This window comes from Solanum tuberosum, unplaced genomic scaffold (genome assembly GCF_000226075.1).
Source record: "Solanum tuberosum cultivar DM 1-3 516 R44 unplaced genomic scaffold, SolTub_3.0 scf00058, whole genome shotgun sequence".
Lineage (NCBI taxonomy): Eukaryota > Viridiplantae > Streptophyta > Magnoliopsida > Solanales > Solanaceae > Solanum > Solanum tuberosum.
Window position 1 is genome coordinate 33,766 of NW_006238982.1, and position 20,055 is coordinate 53,820.

Consider the following 20,055-nt stretch of genomic DNA (forward strand, 5'->3'; position numbering starts at 1 on the left):
TATATATAATAAATATAATAATAATATAGAAGTATTATTTTACCAAATAGTACCCAAAGAATAAATGGGGAAATATTAAATTAAAAAAAATCTACATCGGGATTCAGGCGAGAAAGAGAAAGCTCCATTTTGAGAATTTCCTTTCACCGGAGGGCAATCTTCTTCGATCTCGCACGCACAAACAAACACGCACTTTTGGGTGTCTAAATTTCCTCAAACTCAAACCCTAATCCTCAATTGCGATCTCCATCTCTATACCTCTGTGTTACTGTGAAGAAGAATTTGAATTGTAGGGGTTAATCGATGATCAAAGGCACTGTGACTTCTTGAATTGAAGTCACGGTTTTGGAAGAGAATGAGCTGTGTGGTGAAATACTGAGAACAATTCGTTGCTATTATTGCTAGAAACGCCATGTGGTTCTCCTTTTGGAGATCCAGAGAGCGATTCTCCTTGGATGAATTCAGGTAACTTGCTGTACTTTTGAATAAATGTAGAAAACTAAAAATAGTTGATTCTGGTTGGAATACTAGTGGATATAGATCCTCTGGAAGGTTCTAGAATCATTTTACTTGGATCAAATGGAGAGAATTAAAAAGCATTGATTTTATCAGTGTATAGTTGTTTAGTATAGAAGAAGGTAATAATGGATAATTTTTATGAACAAAAGTCAAAGTGGTTTTAGACTGTGGAGCTAAAGTCAATTTACCTTCTTTTCTTCATGTCATAAGAATATATTTATTTAAACTATTTATACAGTGGGAAATACTTGAAAGCTGGCCCGAACACCTCATTATCCAACTGCTCTTTATATACCCCTAGTACGAAGAGGCGCTGGACACAAATACTTACTTGTAAATTGAACTTGTAGATCTTTTGGTCCTACAACCTTCCCTTTGACTTGATACTACCAGGTGAGGGCTTTATTGGGAGCTCATTCATTTTAATATAGATGAGCAATATAATCGAGGTTCTTTGCTTTTGATGTCTACAATTGCCCCCGTTTTTGACCAAAAACTTGAATCATATATAGATACATTTCTTTAATTCGGAAGAGGATAATGAATTGTCCACAATCTAACCGACTATCTTGTCAAAAAGCCTATATTCCCACTACCTTCCAAAATCCTACTCTCTTGGCTTAGTTTCTTTTCCCTTGCCCGTCTATGATGAGGGAACTCTTTCCTATTTTGCGCCACATCCGGGCGCTGAAGTGGTGATACTATCTTCTTTTTTTTGATAAAGTTAACATGACTAGCTTCTCTACTCACATTCGTCCATGACGTGGGGACCTGTTCCCATTTTGCACCACATCCAGACACCGATATGGCGTGACTAACTTCTTTACCTATACACATTCATGATATGAAAACCTTATCTCATACTCCACATCCAGGCAGTGATGTGATGGAATCCCTGGCCTATTATTCATTATATCCAGGTGCCACTGTAATGTTTGCTTACCTGAGCAGGCCTGATAATATCTTTATTGTGAGAAATCATCATGAATTGTCTTATATCAGTCTACCGCAATGGCACAACCCTTCTCCTCTATCCGGGTTTGGGACTGCCAATGTGAGCTTGCTCTAATATAGTGAAGTTCAGGCAATAAAACATGATAATTCATATGGAAAACTGTGCTGCTTAAGTTGCAGTGGAAAGTAGTCCGTATTGCAGGCTATTCTTGCACCCCCTAATTGCGAGCTGTATACAGAGCTATACCAACAATCATCATGTGGGAACTATGGAAAAGAAGGAACTCCAGGAGAGTGGGGGGAACATCACATTCGCAAAGATGGTCTTTCAGGTGCAATCAACTGTCAAGCAGTTGGTCGGGATGATGTATCCATGGATAAAAAGCTTTCCTGTTGAGTGGCCAACTGTAATTGCTGTGGTGAAAGACTACAAGCCTAAGTTATACTATTGTAGTGTAAAATCGAGATTTCCAGAAGGTGACAGAGTCAAGTGCAATACTGATGGGGCAAGTTAGGGCAATCCTGAGTCAAGTGCAATACTGATCTGGTATATGCTCAAGCAAAAGGAACTGGGATCGCTACAAACATTGAAGCAGAGACTGTGGCAATCCTGGAGGCCCTAAGGTACTGCTGGAGACATAGAATGATGGATGTTCTGTAAGAAACATACTCACTAAGGCTAATGAACATAATACAGGAGGTTCGGAAGGTACCCTGGAAAATAGCTGCGGAAGTGGAAGAGATAAAGGAGATAATGCACAATCTACACACTTAGGCCATCCACACATTCAGAGGAGGGAATCATCTTGCAAACTCACTTGCTAATACAACTATTGGACAACAAGAATTACATGAATATCATTCATTTCAGGATCTTCCACCGATTGGAAAGAAGATCTTGAACATAGACAAAGCTTAGATACCAGCATTAAGGGTGAAAACACGCAAAATCAACCAGCAATGACTAGACAACCAGAGATTTTTAAAGACACGAGCATCATCAGTGTTCACAACAGTCATATTTACAGTTCATCGAACAAAGGAGAGCATAAAGTACACAACAAACATATTAACAAGAGAGTATGCCTGGAAGGAGACATTACAACTGTGTATAAACTGTTTAGGCTACTCTACTCTACAATAACAACATACCTAGTGAAATCCCACAAGTGGGGTCTGAGGAGGGTAGAGTGTACACAGACCTTACCATTACCTCGTGGAGGTAGAGAAGCTGTTTAGGCTACTCTACTCTAGCTATCAAAAATACACTTCACCAAAAGTGAAAGCTTGTAGGGTCACATCAGACCTGGAAGATTGGAGTTCAACCGTAAACCCTACAAAAGCAGATGAGAGCATGCACCGACTTCTCCTGGACCTGGTCAATACTAATGTATCAGTTAACCAGCTCGAAAATCCACAAAATATAGAAGGGGAGGGAGGATCACCAAGGATAAACCAGCTGAACCCAGACGACAACCTCCTCCTTCTTCTTCGATCCCTTAGGGAAGAGATGCCCCGATCACCTGGATTAGGAAATAAGAGGAACAAAATAACTTCAGAAACAGGAGGAATAAAGAGATCTAGCAAGGAGAGGGGAAGCACAGACTCTGAACCTTGGAAATGTGAAGCAGAGTAATGGTCTAACAGAGTTCACCATCGACTAGTGGAAGCACAAGCATAAGAACATCCAAAGGAGAAGGAGCTTAAGTCGGTGGTTCCAGCGACATGCCTCAGGCAACATTCTCAGGTGCCGGCGGAAGCTAAGGAGAAGACTGTCGGATAATCTTCTAAGATATACCTACAATCCTTTCGATAGTACTTTTTTGTTTTTTGGGGCTGGGTTTGTTCTTTTGGACGTGGACATTTTATTTCATTATTGCTATTTTGTTTTTGGCCGTTGGTCCATTTTTGATTTTTCAGACTCTGTGTTATTAATAAAATCGGTCTACGGACCACAATTTAATTATAGAAAAAGAAAGAAAAGTAGTCCGTAAAATTTAAGTACATGATGCTCAGATGATTGTCCAGGTTACTATAACAGTTCTTGATCATTGTGAAGTTTCAACTGCATTCCTGCCTATTGTGCAGATTTTTGACTGATCAGCTGATGAAAGTTCAAGTTGTTAATGAGGTCAACAAGGTAATTACATTGCCTTTACAATTTCCTCCTTTTCTTTGCTTTCTGTAACTATTTATTTAATGCTGTCCTGCCATCAGGTATGATTATTCTTCATATATTTAAATCTTTTCTTGTGACATGAAGGATTTTGTGATTGAGGCACTAAGATCAATTGCAGAGTTGATAACATATGGTGATCAACATGATGTGGCCTATTTTGAGTATGTCTCTGCTAAGGACTTCCCCTTTTAGTGTATACTGTTATTTTAGCTGAGGCAGACCTAACAAGCTTTCTTCTTGTAATGTTTTTCCTTACAAGTGTGTCGGCATTTCTGCAGGTTTTTCATGGAGAAGCAGGTGATGGGGGAGTTTGTACGTATATTAAGAATTAGTAGAACTGTTATTGTGTCACTTCAGTTGCTGCAGACGATGAGTATTGTGATCCAAAACTTAAAAAATGAGCATTCTATTTGTAAGTGAGCTGTTGAAATGTGTTTTACTGAATCAAATATTCTTGCCTTTAGGCATTTTGTTAGTCTGACACTTCTCCCCAAATTTTGCAGATTACATGTTTAGTAATGAGCACATTAATCACCTTATAACATATTCTTTTGACTTTCGTAATGAAGAGCTTTTGTCTTATTACATATCCTTTCTTAGGTGTGTTTCCTAAAACTCAGCCGCTTTAGAGGCATTTCCTTACTTTGAAATACAGTTTTAGTCAAGTGCTTCTTGCTGATACTGGTTTTCTGGATGCATGCATATTCAAAGAGCAATAAGTGGAAAGTTGAACAAAAACACCATTTCCCTTCTTGTGAAGACTGATAATGTAAGTTCAATTTTTAAGTTATTAACTTCTTAATAATTTTTAAGGTTACTATTCTGTTTGTTTGAATTCTAGGCATGCCAATGTTATGTCCATTGACTTAGCTCAGCTAGTTCATAGCCTTACTTGTTGACCCAAGAGAATTCTGTGCTGCTGTTTGTTTAAATTCTAGGCATACCAATATAATATTTGTTGACTTAGCTCAGCTTGTTCACAGCCCTACTTGTTGATCCAAGAGAGTTCTGTGCTGCAATTTGCTGGTTTGCTTTCTTATTACGGACCTTAGAAAAACTAAATTAATAAATGACCTAACTAGAGGTCCTTAGTTAATCGTTGAGAGCTTTGGGAGTGGAGAAACTCAAATATGATAGATGGGGGGAACTATGATGAGGGAAGTGGTGGAGAGGTCTCTCTTGCATCTTTGATTTTCCTCTGTTGCAAGCTGGAGTTTGAACCATAGAATAGGTGCACTGTCCACTTTTGTCAGGGAAAAGATTTTGACTTGCATTGTTTTTGTTGATTGTTAACTTGGTTCAATAGACAAGTTCAGAAAAAAAAGCTTGGTTCAATAGTTTGAATTTTGATATATTCTACCAATCTGTTTTGAACTTTGAATTTAATCATTTTCATGTATCTTCATTTTTCAAAACATCCATCCCATTGTTCTTATCTTCTGTAGTTTCTCATCCTTTGCATTTCATTTGGTCTACATCTTTGAATAGGAAGAAGTAGTATCATTTCCACTCTATGTTGAGGCAATACGCTTTGCGTTTCACGAAGAAAGCATGATTCGAACTGCAGTACGTGCATTAACCTTGAATGTTTATCATGGTGAGCTTTCTTTTTATACTTCTTCTAAATTTCTCTGTATTCTCCCTCATTCGCAGTGTTTTTGGTAGTATATTAAATGACCTTCAACGTGTTCACAGTTGGCGATGAGGCTGTTAACAAATTTGTTGCCAGTGATCCTCATGCCGATTATTTCTCAAATTTGGTCAAATTTTTCCGGGAGCAATGCATCAACTTGGACAAGTTGGTTAATGCTTCAAAGTAAGTAGTTTCTTATTTTTATGTTGTCCTTGAAACTGGTTATGCATCACCTATTTGCTGTGTGACAAGTGATTTATGATGCAGGTGTATGGGTCCAGATACCAGTGGTTCTATCCTTTCATCTGTTGATGAGATTGAGGATAACCTCTATTACTTTAGTGATGTTATTTCAGCAGGGATTCCAGACATTGGGAGGCTAATAACAGACCTCATGTTGAAGGTGCTGATATTTCCATCAGTACTTCCTTCTTTACGGATGGAAGTTGTTAAAGATAGTGTAATGACCTAAACCCCTCTCTCTCGTTCTTTACATGTGTAGTGAAAAATATAGAAGCACTAATATTTGGAAAGTTTACTTAAGGTCCTTGCCTTTACTAGATCAGTCCTCTAAGTTAACTTTTTTGCCTAGTGATACACTTCGCCTCCAATTGTAAGATAGGGATCAAGTCATCAAGTGAGAAATGTGGTAAAGGACCCCTAGGTAAAGGTCCACCGTTGAGCTCCTAGGCAGGCAATATGGATGGATGCGGCTTACCATATTAAAAAAGGAAGAGTTTTTATATGAGATAGTCACACATTTCAACATGGTATCAATATAGGTAGAGGTCTTGGCTTCGAGTCTTGCCATCACCCACTATCAAAAGAGTTTCTACGTGCTTGACCCTTGAGATATAATTAAGTAGATAACAGTGTGCTATGGTACCATATTGAAGTGTGACAATCTCATCTAACTATGTCTTCAACATGCCCCCTCACATGAAGCCTGATTCTCTTCATGGGCTAAGCACGTGGAACTTTTTGATTATGGGTGACAATGAGACTCGAACCTAGGACCTCTTCATCCCCTAAACCATGTTAAAGTGTGTGAGCTTTTAGATAGATGGTCACACACTTCAACAATTGACACTTTCTCTTTGGTCCTTTGTTTATTGGCTTCCATTAGAAAAATGTCAAGAGTTGCTATTTTCTCACACTTATATATTTTCTAAGATTGAGCATGTCCCAACATTTAGAGCAAATCAAATAGGTTTTTTCATTTATCAGTTTTTGGCAAACAAGTACCTTCTGCATGTGCTGGTGGGAGGTAGCAAGTACCCAGTTGAATAGTTGAGGTGCACACAAGCTAGTGTGGATACCACCATTATCTAAAACACGAAGTAGTATCTTAAGGGTCAGAAGCAAGTCTTATTTCTGTTTATTATTACAGTTCAGGTAAATAGAAAAAAAGAAAATGAGGGGAAATTGCAATAAAGCAATTTATATAATTTTTCTGTGGTTAACTCCATTTTATCCTTTTATCTTATCCCTCCTTTGAATTGCTAAAGTTGAAACTGATGATCGCAGTTAAGTTTTTCACTTTGTAATCAAAATTGTTAATTATCAAAGAAATAAATAAGAAGATAGATTTTGCTCCGACCATTAAAAGTGACTTTAAGATGTAATATAAGTTTGGGATTGGGGTTAAAATGTAAAGCTTCTGTAGTTCTTTAGAAGGAAGTAAGTAGAAGTGGCTGTAGCAAGCTCAAGGGGCTTGTAGTGACACAAGATAATGGTATAAGAAGCTAGTATGCTGAGTGAACTTGGTAACGTGCATGGGTTTTCAATGAGTTTCCCTTGGGATTTGGTTTCCTCCCTTGGCATTTGTTGTTTTCACTGTATGCTGGTTGCTGGAATTTATCTCTCGATAGTCTTTTGTGGCTCATGTACGTCTAATTTTTAACTTTCATGTTTCTTTAATGTAGGATACAGGAATTGGAACCGCAACTTCCTTGTATTTACTTTGTTGCATCTTGCGCATTGTTAAGATAAAAGATTTGGCAAATATTGTTGCTGCTGTTCTTCTTTGTGATATAGAAACATTCGTCCCAATGCCTGAAGCTAAACTGAATGGTTTCATGGTTAACCATGATATGTCACATGAAAATCAAGATTCAGAAAATAGTGGCTTCAGATCAGATTCTGATGGTCAAAGTTTACGGGTTTTAATTCCGAACATATCCAGCTCCTTAAATAGTCACCCAGAAGACGACAGTTCTCAACCAGATCATGGGAGCACATATTCTGCGTTAAGGTGATTCACATTCCATCTTATTCTTAATTATTTGTTCTTTTGTAAAGGAGGTGAGCTATTAATTTGTTAGATGCATACTGCAAATCGAAGTTTGCTAACACTGCACTAGGTGAAATTATCATTAAAACATATCACAATCAATAATTGTTGTCTTGGATGAACAGTAACTGATAACTGCAGGGATGTAATGTTTACTGAATAATAAACTTAAGCACTCTGCTTTTAGAAGAATCTCTATCAACTTCCCTAGAGAACACTTGAATTTTTAAGTCATGACTTTTGGCAAGATTTTGGAACCTCCTATCATGGTTAAAACATAACTTTTTTGAGTTTTGCTTAATAAATAGTTGAAACCTGTCTGATTGTCAAATTCTATGAACTTCTGAGACTGTTGACTTTACTCAGTCATCGAATCTTAGTTTTCCACTTCACTTTTTTCTAAAGGTTAACCTTTCAGCTTTTTCTTGATAAGTAACCATTATCATATCTCATATCTTCTTATTATCATGTTTGTCTGTAGGATTTCTGATCATTTTGTTCTGTATATTTCTCCATTTTTCTCTCTACTCTACACAACACTAATGGAGTTGTAGTTATTGTTTTGAATGATTTTCACTAGAGGTCTAGCACCAGCTCAGCATGAGTTGAATGAAAAATAGTTGTCTTTCTTTTGTCATTCTTTTACTTTCTTGTTTCTCCTTACTTTTACTCTTATTTTGATGGTCTAGCAGTAAATGGTATTTAGAACTTCTTGAACGCTTTGGTTACTTCATTGTGTCTTACACCTATAAGTAGTACATACTGTAAACCAGTACATTTGGAGCGAGCAGCCCAATCACTTAAACTCATTGCTTTTTTTCCTGCAATTTTCTGTTCTGTAGGGAGGCCTTACTTTCTTATATTACTATTGGTGACGACGTTCAAGTTTCGGGTTCTTTAAGCATGCTGGCTACACTATTGCAGACTAAAGGTTATATAAGTGGTTTGTGGTTTTTTTCCTTCAGATGCTTTTCCCCACTCTTATAAGAACCTTTATGCCTGCAGAGCTGGAAGAATCAATGCTTGACGCTCTTGGAATTCTTCCACAAAGAAAACAACAGAAGAAACTCTTGTTGGTATGTTGCAGCCGTAAAGTAATCACTATATGAAAGTGATTTTTCTGAAATTAAGTTGGAGATTTGTTTCACTAGTTTCTATTAAAGTAGGTCCCATGCTTTAACTTTTGGAATGTGAAATGTGCAAATATGAAAAGCCTATCCAACAATAGGTTAGCTTAAGATCTATGACCTTATGAATTATGATGTTAGATAATGATTATTGCCTATATGTGAATGTACTATCACTTGACTAACAAAATCATTCATAAAACTGATTTACCTTTTTGTTAATTGAATATTACAATGTAGCTACAAGTGATACTACTACAACATCTATGCCTCACCTTCAAGCAAGTAGGGGTAGGCTATATGAATTCCCCCCAACCATGTTTCTTCAATTGAACTCTTCTCAGTTCAATATTCTAATAAAATAACAAAATATTAATAAAAATAGCATTAACAAGTACTAGAAGTTCTTTAAATTTTCTACAACTTATTAATCTATGAAAAGCTGAATGACTCCTAGAAAAGTATAGGACATAAAGTAAAAGTGTCGACATGGGTAAAACAATTCTCAACAAATAGGTATCTCCTATATAGTTTGTTTTGGCATTGTTCCCTATCTTTCACAAGCCTGCATAAATCCTAATATTGTAGGTCCTTCGATATAACTTCCTTCCGATTTAGGTCTACCTTGTCCCTTTTAATACCTTCACTCACCATGATTTCACATTACAAATCGACTCATCCAAGGGGTCGACGCAGGACATGACCATATCATCTCAAGCGACCTTTTAAATTTTATCCACTATGTGCTACTTGAGCTTTCTCAGGAATATGGTCATTTTTAAGTTTGTCTAGTCTTGTATGATTGCACACTTGTCTTAACATCTACATTTTTGTGACACTTTTTTCAATAAGAGATTGCTTTCCTCCGAGGCTTGAGAGCAGCTTGTGGATGTGTTGGATTTTAAGGGTCCACCATTCACTCCTATATAACATTGTTGGTCTTATAGTATTTTTGTAGAACTTGTCTTTCACTTTGGTAGGCATCCTTCTAACACATAATACCCTAGTTGCAGTTCTCCTATCAACTGTTCGATTTTGATTCTATGTGTAGCATCTTCATCTACTAGAACGAGCCTAAACATTTGAATTGTTTGCACTTAGGCACCACAATTCGGTCTAATCTCACTTCAAGGTGGGGCTAGTCTTTGTGGTGGACAAGATGCATAAAGTAAGACTGAGATGGTTCAGGCATGTGAAGAAGAGGAACACAAATGCCTAAGGTGCGAGAGGTTGGCGAAGATAGATTTGAGGAGAGGTAGAGGTAGACAAAAGAAGAATTGGGAGAGGTGATTAGACATGTCATGACACATCTTCAGCTTACTGAAGACATGACCCTAGATAGGATATTGTGGAGGTCAAGGATTAGGGGATACAATTAGTAGATAGTTGAGGGTTCTCTCTTGCAACTGATATAGTTGGGTCTAGTCTAAAGTGCTTACCTTTTGCCTTGCTAGTATTATTATTACTGTTGAAGTGTGACCATCTCATCTAAAAGCTTAAGCGGTTAGAGAGGGCACACTTTTATTAATTGTATTCTCAACACGTCCCCTCACGTGGGGACCTGATTCTTTCTTCATGAGCCAAGTACATGGAAATTCCTTTTGATATGGGGGACGGTGAGATTCGATCCCAGGACCTTGCCTGATACCATGTTGAAGTGTGTGACCATCTCATCTAAAAGCTTCAACTGCTTGAGAGATCACACTTCTATTAATTGTATTCTCAACAATTATTATGCAAGCATTATCTTATTCTTCGATTTTATTACTACTGTTGGTTCTCTTACTTCTGTTATCTATAATATTTTTACCTTCAATACTTTTCTTTCTTCAATATTTTTATTATAGCTTTTCACTCTTGTATATCTTTCAAACCACGTTCTGATATAAGGGTAAGGTCTGCATACACCCCATCTCCCTAGACCCCACTTGTGAGACTATACTGGGTATGCTGTTATTGGTGACTAAACTTGCAGTGCATATATGTAGTCTTACTTCTACTTATCCTAAAACTCTTAGTGGTCGTTAGGTATGCTGGACAAGCATAAATAAATCCGGGATAAAAATTTGGAATTGCCTTATCCCATGCTTGGTCCCTTGATAAAACAATGAAAATGGAAAAAACACCCCTGAGGTCCCTCAAACCCTTTCTCTACTAAATAAGGTAGAGGATATTTTTGTAAACAAACAACCTTTTTTTAGAAATTATGCTATGCACATTATTTTCAATACAACAAACCTAGTCAATAAGAAATATTACCAGGATAATTAATCCCGGCATAACTTGTCTTCAAACCAAACTCTAGAGTGATTCTCCATGTTCAAGCTTTTGGTTGACACCCTCATTGGTTTCATAAGTTGCACAATATCATAGACAATAACATACACCAATGATTTCATAAGTTAGCACAATATTGTCGACAAATAGCATACACCAATGGTTTCATCCTGCATTGTGTTGGTTAGCTCATCTATCTCAAGGGTAAATAAGTACAGGCTCAATACCGATCCCTAGTGTAAACCCACGATTATTAGAAATTCCGTTGCATCTCTTACTTCTATCCTCACACTAGTGATGTTCCCTTCATCCATGTCCTTCATGACATTTATATATTTAAAATGTAAATTCCTTTGGTCTCCAATACCCACCAATGAACCTTTTTAGATACTCTATCATATGCTTTCTTTAGGTCAAGAAACCATGTGCAAATATCTCTTCCTCTTGCAATAAACTTCCATCAATCTCCTTTGCTAAAAATATAGCTTCTGTTATAGAGCTACCAGGCATAAATCCAAACAGGAACTTTGTCACTCTTGTAATATCCTTACTCTTTATGTCTATGCTCTTATCACTTTTTTCCCGAGTTCCATTGTATGACTCATAAGTTTAATGCCATGATAATTTGCATAACTTTGGATGTTTCATTTGTGATTATAAATTTGAGTTCAGGGTACTCTTTCTCCACACATCGGGCATCCTACCACATCTTAATATAACATTAAATAGCTTGGTAAGCTATCCTACTCTAACCTCTCCAAGACACTCTAGACCTCTATGAAGATACTACCTGGGCCCCAAGCATTTCTGATCCTAATATTTTTAACCTAGGCCAGCCTAGTTCTATGAATGTAGCTAAAGTTCCTATTGCACACAGATGTTTGGAGATCCAGAAGGTCTATATCATGGTTTGAGTTGAATAATTGATGAACATAGCCTCTTTATCTCGTTATCTTCTATAAACAGTTGTTGGGAATCATCCTAATATACTTTACCTGTTTTAAGTCCTTCTCTTCTCTCTTGGTCATGTTAGTTTATATATTTCTTTCTCCCTTTCTGTTGTCCATAGTTTTTGGTACAAGACATCTAGGGCTTCCCCTCAAGCTTACTAATAGCCTTCTTAGCTTCACTGTTAACTCTCTCATGCTCTTCAAAGGCTTCTCCATCTTCTGCTTTTGCTAACTTCTTATAGCACACTCTTTAGGTCTAATAACTCTTTATACTTCCGCATTTCACCACCGAGATTCTTGTGGTCGAGGTCCTACATTTTTACACATACCTAGCACTCCGTGTGCTACTTTTTCAATGCAAACCTGACATTTTCTTCCACATGATGTTTGTGTCCCCCCCTCTAAGTCTCATACTCATTCCTCCCATAGTTTTTCTTGAAACACTAACTAGTTAGCACCATTTAATGTCCTCTACTAAATTCTCGATTGCTTGCAAGTTTTCCCCTTTCTCACTCTTCCCTTACTCTTTACATCCAATACCACCAACCTATGTTGGGTGGTTAGTTCTACTTCTTGTATAACCTTAATATCTTATATTAGAGATTCTATCCGTCTTGTAGTTAGAATAAAGTTATTAGGTGGGAATTCGGTTATCAAAATATGGGTTAGCTGCCACCAAATCATAAGCTAAAGTGAACTCTAGGATAGGCTTTACTTAATCTTCTTGTGACATATACATATTCATCGTGTACTTGGTCAAAGCCACCACTCTTTTTACCGACACCCTTCTATATTATGGGAACCGTTTCTGATTTTGTACCACATCTGGGAACTGATGAGACATAACTCACTTCTTTACCTATATATGTCCATGATATGGGAAGCGCTTATAGTCCCTCACACTCAAGTAGCATGGTGATGGTACCCCTTGCCTATTTTCCATCATATCGGGTGTCGGTGTTAAGTGTAATTTGTGCACGTCCCTATGATATTTGTATTGTGAGACTTCATCATGAAAATTGCTAGTTTTATGCAAGCTGCCCACCTACTGCAACCCTCCTTCGCTATCTGGGTTTGGGACCGGCAATGTGAGCAAGCTTACACTACAGAGTTGTAACTACATGTAAAACTAACAATTTAAAATTGTTAGAATCAATCCTTGAATTTTTGTTACCAGTCTCAGAAAAGAAAATAATATATATCCTTGAATCTCATTATAGTTTTTTAAATGGAGATTGGGTTGAGTTACATTGATTAAGGATTAAGTTTAATTAAATCTACATTGACACGAATCTACTCTGAACCTTGTCAATTCCTGCTCTTTTGATGAGCTTTATGGAATGTATTATTTTTTTTCTTGAGGAAAACTAAAACCCAGGTTTTAAGGACAGGGGGCATTAGAATCCGTGAAGTTTGAACTCAGTTATCGTGAATCTTACACCACAACTTTGCTATCTGAAGGTGCCACTATATTTTATTGAGGTATTAATAAAATATTTCAAGTGTCCTGTTTGTCCTATTATATCTTGTTTCCTGTAATAAAGAATACATTCTCGGTGTCACTAGCCTTTTCACTTTACTATCCTTGGCAATGGTACTGATTAATTGCCATTATTACTCTCAAAATTTACTGCACATGCATCTTAAACATTGATAAATTTTATTAAACAAGAAGGTTTCTTTACTAAGTTTCTGGAAATTGGTAGCTGCAGTCGGAAGGATTTGTGGATAGAGTTAGAGAGTGGTGAAGTTCCTTCAGCTACACAGGAAGACCCGACTATGTTTTGCAATGCAAACTTAAAACACTGAAACTTAAACTAAAGGAATGGAAACAAGAGGAGGGTGGAAATCCGGGCATTCAAAGAAGGAGATTGTTAGAGCAGTTAGCAGAATTGGATACAGAAAGGGAAATAAGAACTCTCACTGTGGAGGAAACGACAAAAAAGGCTGCAGTCTTACTTGAGTATGATGAGCTAGTCAAGAAAGAGGAAGTTTCATGGAGACAGAAGTCAAGAGTACTATGGTTGAAGGAGGGAGACAAGAACACCGAATTCTTCCACAAAATGGTAAATGCTCATAGGAGATACAACAATATAGATCAACTCATGATACAAGGAGAGGTTACTCAAGAGAAAAGTAGAATTGAAGGGGATATAATAGCATACTATAAAAACTTGTATAGAGACGCATCAATGGAGACCTTATCATAATGCTGAATATCCAATGATAACCGAAGCGGAGAAAATGACCCTGCAAGGCAAATTTGAGGAGAATGAAGTACTAAATTGCCTAAAGCTATGTGCAGCTGATAAGACTCATGGTCCAGATGGGTACCCAATGGGTTTCTTCATCAAGTGTTGGGATGTAGTGAAGAAAGACATCATGGACACCTTTCAAAATGTCTATGATCAAGAAGTCTTTGAGAAGAGTTTCAATGCTACTTTCATTGCACTCATTCCAAAGAAGAAAAGAGCCAATGAGTTGAGGGATTACAGGCCAATTAGCCTCATAGGGAGTATTTACAAAATACTTTCCAAAGTTCTCACTGAAAGGCTGAAAGGTGTAATAGATAGACTGGTGGACTCGCAACAAATGACTTTTATAGAAGTAAGACAAATTATGGATGCAGTGTTGATTGCTAATGAAGTTATAGATTCCAGGATTAAGCAGAAGGAATCTGGTATTCTATGCAAGCTGGACATAGAAAAAGCATATGATCATGTAAATTGGAAGTACCTTCCGAAGATGTTAGAGATGATGTGATTTGGACAAAAGTGGTCGAACTGGATCAACTTTTGCATTTCTACAGTTGGCTTCTCTGTTCTGATTAATGGGTCCCCGGTAGGTTTCTTTCAAACTCAAAAGGACTCAGTTAGGGTGATCCATTGTCTCCTTTTTTGTTCTTAATTACTATGGAGGGGCTGAATAACAGCATTAAGACAACTAATATGAGAGGATGGATAAAAGGTTTTGATGTGGCTAGGGAGGAAACATAAAGCTTGGACGTGACACATCTTCAGTATGCAGATGATACACTGTTTTTTTTTGTGGAGCTGAGAAAGACCACCTGAAGTACTTAAGGGTGATCTTGGTGCTGTTTGTAAGGGTATCCGGGTTGCACATTAATTGGAAAAAAACCTTTATGTATCCTGTTAATGAAGTCAACAATATGTACTTGTTAGCTTCAATCCTAGGGGGAGAAGTAGGTCTACAACTTATTTGGGGATGCCATTGGGAGCAAGATCCAAGTCCTTGGAAATTTGGAATGGTGTGGTAGAGAAGTGTGAGAAGAAGCTGGCTAGATGGAAAATTCAGTGTGTGTCAAGAGGGGGAAGACTGACCCTCATTATTTCAGTCCTTGATGCTCTCCCAACATGCATGTTGTCTCTATTTCCCATCCCAGCAGGGATCACTAAAAGGCTAGACAACATAAGAAGGAAGTTCATGTGGTAAGGAAACAAAGAGAATAAAGGTTTTCATCTAGTAAAATGGAATGTTGTGACAACTGGAAAGAAGAATCGTGGTCTGGGAATAAAAAATGTGGAGCTTCATAGCAAAGCACTCTTAATGAAGTGGCTGTGGAAATACTCAAATGAAAACGAAACACTTTGGAGAAGAGTGATAGGTGCCAAATATAAGGATGAAGACAGTTGGATGACTAAGATTGTGACCACACCTTATGGGACCAGTTTATGGAGATCTATAAGAGTCTTATGGGAGGAAGTTAAACTCAACTTCAAGATGAAAGTGGAGAATGGGAACAAGATCAAATTCTGGAAGGATGAATGGCATGAGAAAGGTAACTTGGAAACCCTTTTCCCTGATATTTACAATTTGGCAATGTTCCAACAAAGGACTATTGCAGAACTCTGGACACCACAAGGGTGGTATTTCATCTTCAAGAGACAACCAAATGACTGGGAAGTGATGAGGTTGGCAGAATTCCTCAACATGGTTGGACACTTTACTAGACTTCAGGCAAATGAGGATATGGTTTGGTGGAAAGGCAACAATAGAGAAGAGTTCAAAGTACATTAAGCTTATAGGTTGATGGATCAATAAACCCAGTAGAGCCCCATCTGGCCTTGGAAACAAATATGGAAGTACAGAATTCCACACAAAGTTTCATGCTTTATTTGGCTGCTAGCTAAGGAAGCTGCCCTGACTCAGGCCAACGTAATGAAAAAGGGGATAACCTTGTGCTCTAGGTGTTTCCTATGTGGGGAAACCTTAGAAATTGTAAATCATCTATTTCTACACTGCAAATATACTCAGCAGCTTTGAAGGACCTGGACTATGCCTAGGAGAGTTACCGAGGCCTTATATAGCTGGGAGGAGGCAAGTGTCCTTGCAAAAGACAGAATTAGATGGAGAATTATCCCTGTTTCATTATGGTGGGCAATTCGGAAAGAGAGAAATTCCAGATATTTTGAAGGCATAGAAAATAGTGTGCAGGAAGTTAAACTAAACTGCTTTTTGTTGTTATGTTTTTGGTGTAATCAATTATACTCAAAAGACACTGCTTCTATAGTTGATGTTTTAGACTCAATATAGAAATAGAGAAGTGGAGTTTGGAGTGCATTTCTATATAGTTGGGAGTGCATTTCTATATAAGGTTTGAGTACAACCCATGTACTTTTGTGATATAATACAGAGTTACCAAGTTAAAAAAAAAACTAAGTTTCTGGAAGTCTACTCAGTGTGGAGGTAAAAAAATGGGAGATGCTTTGAAGATAGGTCCAATTCTATTCATAAAGTAAAACGGAATTGTATTGTATCTTTACTTTTTGGTGTAAACAACTTTGTATAGAAGATATAGATCAGATTGTAGATTTGATAGATCTTTGTAACCTATTCTCTGTTTTGGAGGTGGCCAGCACACCCTTAATGCCGAGGAATACAACATTAGCAGTTTCAGGAAATAAAGAGAGATCTACTCAGTAGGTTTAGACCTCTTGATTTGAGTGTAATAACATGCATGCTTAAAGCATGTTTTTCAGGATAGTCCTCGATAAACTCTTAGTTTATAATTTCATGAATTTCGACATCCTAAAATTTTGGGGAAAAATGACGAGAGAAAGGAGCTTAGTCCCACTTATTTTCCACAAGTCATTTGGCTCTGAACAGTCTCTCTCCAGTCATCTTGATGATCCAATATTACAACAAAAACAAATTCAGTGTAATCCCACAAGTCGGGTCGGTCTGTATACCATTTTTGCATAGTTGCTGGATTTTGAGTTAGAATATGTTTTGTTTTTTACCAATCAGGTGCTTTTTCTATTTCAGCTTTCTGAGATCTTCAATATTTCATGAGTACTTTTTAAGATAGTGTGCCGAATCTTGCCTTTCATAAATCTTCTAACTATTCAATCTAAAGTGCTGGGACATAACTTTAAACACAAATACCATTTGCAAGTAATGAAATAGTATTTACAAATCAATGTTTATTTTACAGTTTTGCCCATTACTTAACTTCTACTTGAAATTGTGAATTTGATGTTGGAGAACTTATTTGAGGTGTATATCAAGTGAAATAATGGTTTTAACTTACCAAACTTCATTCTTTTCTCCAAGTGAAAGTTATGCCTAAACATCGGGTTCAAGTACTCTCTCCATTTCAATTCGTGTGGCTTGATTCAGAGTAGTAGGGTCAAACTAATGTTCTATGTAAATTCAGACATAGAATCTTCATTTTTTTTTTGAAATAAAATATATATATTTAGAAACTAAATAAAAAGTACTAAAGTAACTATGGTTAACAATTCAAGATATTTAGAAAGTATTTGAAAATATCGTGGTTAAAGAAAATATTCTTTGACTTTCCATATTGTAACTAAGACACAAAATTTGAAACATAGGGAGTATTATTTTTCAAATTGAACTTCACTCGTTTCAACCTTAACCATATATTGTCAAAAAGGGAAGAATCATCAAGTATAGAACCTTGTGGAAATAAGACACCCTTACCGGAAGATATCTCCCTACTCTAGATAATGTAAGTTTTTTTGATAAATACTCTAAGATAGTTTAGAGGGGTTTTAACCCGCTCACTCAATTTAATTTGATTATCTAGAGTATATAATTTTATTAGATTAATTAAATTATCTACTGTAGATATCTTATTAAATTGAGTGAATAGGTTAACCCCCCCAACGAGAGATGAAAAAAAGTCTTAAAAATGAGTCCATATGGCACAATGAGTTTAGAGGTTCTGTGAACACCCAATAGTTTAGTTATGAAACATGAAAAATAGTGATAGTTTAGGTTTTAACCTATTCACTCAATTTTTTTTCACGTGTACTGCCATTTGGAACTCTTTGAGGAACTTTTGGAGCGTGATGTTCACGTAGCATGTCATATTTCTCCAGGGAATATTTTAATATGAGTTCATTGTAGTTCAGGGAGGTTTTGTGAACACCCTAGTTTAGGTATGAAACTCGCAAAAGGTGATAGTTTAGTAGGTGTTTAACCTATTCACTCAATTAAATTTGTAGCTTAACTTTGCAAAATGAAAGCTAAGACTTAGCCTCTATCACCTCTTGTTGTGGAACCAAATTTCTGATGATTTAGCCCTCTATATATGTTGTGACCTTGTGGAAGGTAGACACTCAACACTGATTTATGTATAAATACTAAGTTGTGCAGACTCTTCACTTTCGATGCCGTACCCGTGTCAGATTCTCCAAAAATACTCTACTTTTGGCGAATCCGACACACACCCCTTGACATTTTTGAAGAGTCCGAGCAACATAGTATAAATGATAACATCAACTGAAAAATAGGGTCTGTACAATGTTCTGGCTGAGACTAGGGGTGGGCGTTCGGTCGGTTCGGTTCGGTTTGTAAATTTCGGTTCAGTTTTTCGGTTTTCGGTTTGGCAAAAATGTGAAACCAAATCAAATTGAAATAAATTCGGTTATCACAATTTCGGTTCGGTTTATTTCGGTTCGGTTTCGGTTTAACCAAATTTAATAAATAGTGGTACATTTTCAAAATTCAATCAGTTTTGTTCACTTTTTTTACGTCTCACTTTTTTTTTTTCCAGATACAAGGAACCAAAAACAAACAAAGAACATTATTATTGTTATAACTTATAACACCAAACAAGCTAAGCTAATTTCCAATATGTGGAAAATCGAGTCTGCCAACCAAACTTGGCTAACTCCTTCATGATTAAGCCCATTGACAGTAGTAGACAACTTAGAATCAGAAACATTCATCCTTTCACACTATGCACATATTCATTGCAAATACACAGCCCTTTCTTTCCTTTTCTTAAGTGCAGTTGGGAGGATCATTTTTCATGTACAATACTAGACATTGGCAGAACAATACTCATAGTGGACACCGACAAGAACGTCGTTCCCATTCAAGAATAAATTAGGTAGACCAATACAAATACAACTTTGAAGGAGAGCAGTGGTCACTGGTCATTAGGGGAATAAAAACATTCATGTGATAAAAAGAGTTACAAACTAAATTTGCAGCAGGCAGCATTGCAATTTGCAGCAACCAGCAGGCACTGGCAGCATTGCAAATTAAATTTGCAGCAAGCACTCAGTGAGGACTGAGCAGCGGGCTGCGAGCACTCAGCAAGGAATGAGCAGTGGGCAGCGGCTGGCCTGAACTTAAGAGACGACGGACGACGAGCTGAGAGTTGAGAGACGACTAACGAGAGTTGAGAGATGGGAGTTAGGGATTTCACTCTTTCAGTTTAGGGATTTCAAGTCTGATTGGAATTTGGGCCATATTTGTGGGCTATGGGTAATGGGCCGGCTGGAGCATGGGCTGAAGACTAAAGTAATTTAATTAAGAGCAACTTTCACATATAGCAAACACAAAATTCATATTTATATGCTATAGCAAAGTTTGCATAATTGCACTCCATAGCAAACATATATATGTATAATTCGCTATACATATACAAAAAAAAAACAGTTGTATAATCTGCTTTGGTATACATATACAAAAAGATCAATTGTATAAAGTGAGAGAGGTGAGTGAGCGAGCGAGATCTGGGAGAGGGGAACGAAAATATATGTATATATACAATTTTCTCTCGCTTTATACAAACACAAACGCACTTTATACACTTGCGTTTGTATAAAAAACGAGAGAGGCGA

The 20,055-nt window shown here is 37.1% G+C and overlaps 1 protein-coding gene across 2 annotated transcripts in view; it reads left to right on the forward strand.

Annotated features, from left to right (window-relative positions):
- Nucleotides 1-68: 68 nt before the first annotated feature.
- The window catches only part of LOC102605720 (uncharacterized), a 35,961-nt gene continuing 15,974 nt past the window's right edge, over nucleotides 69-20,055 (forward strand). For both annotated transcript variants that reach the window (XM_006344461.2, XM_015307414.1), the window contains exons 1-12: nucleotides 69-465; nucleotides 3,562-3,613; nucleotides 3,737-3,813; nucleotides 3,931-4,064; nucleotides 4,156-4,252; nucleotides 4,364-4,421; nucleotides 5,141-5,249; nucleotides 5,348-5,468; nucleotides 5,553-5,745; nucleotides 7,211-7,539; nucleotides 8,421-8,509; nucleotides 8,584-8,654. In XM_006344461.2, the coding sequence (XP_006344523.1) occupies nucleotides 413-465; nucleotides 3,562-3,613; nucleotides 3,737-3,813; nucleotides 3,931-4,064; nucleotides 4,156-4,252; nucleotides 4,364-4,421; nucleotides 5,141-5,249; nucleotides 5,348-5,468; nucleotides 5,553-5,745; nucleotides 7,211-7,539; nucleotides 8,421-8,509; nucleotides 8,584-8,654 (1,383 nt within the window). In that variant the 5' untranslated portion in view covers nucleotides 69-412. The remainder of the gene's footprint in view (nucleotides 466-3,561; nucleotides 3,614-3,736; nucleotides 3,814-3,930; nucleotides 4,065-4,155; nucleotides 4,253-4,363; nucleotides 4,422-5,140; nucleotides 5,250-5,347; nucleotides 5,469-5,552; nucleotides 5,746-7,210; nucleotides 7,540-8,420; nucleotides 8,510-8,583; nucleotides 8,655-20,055) is intronic.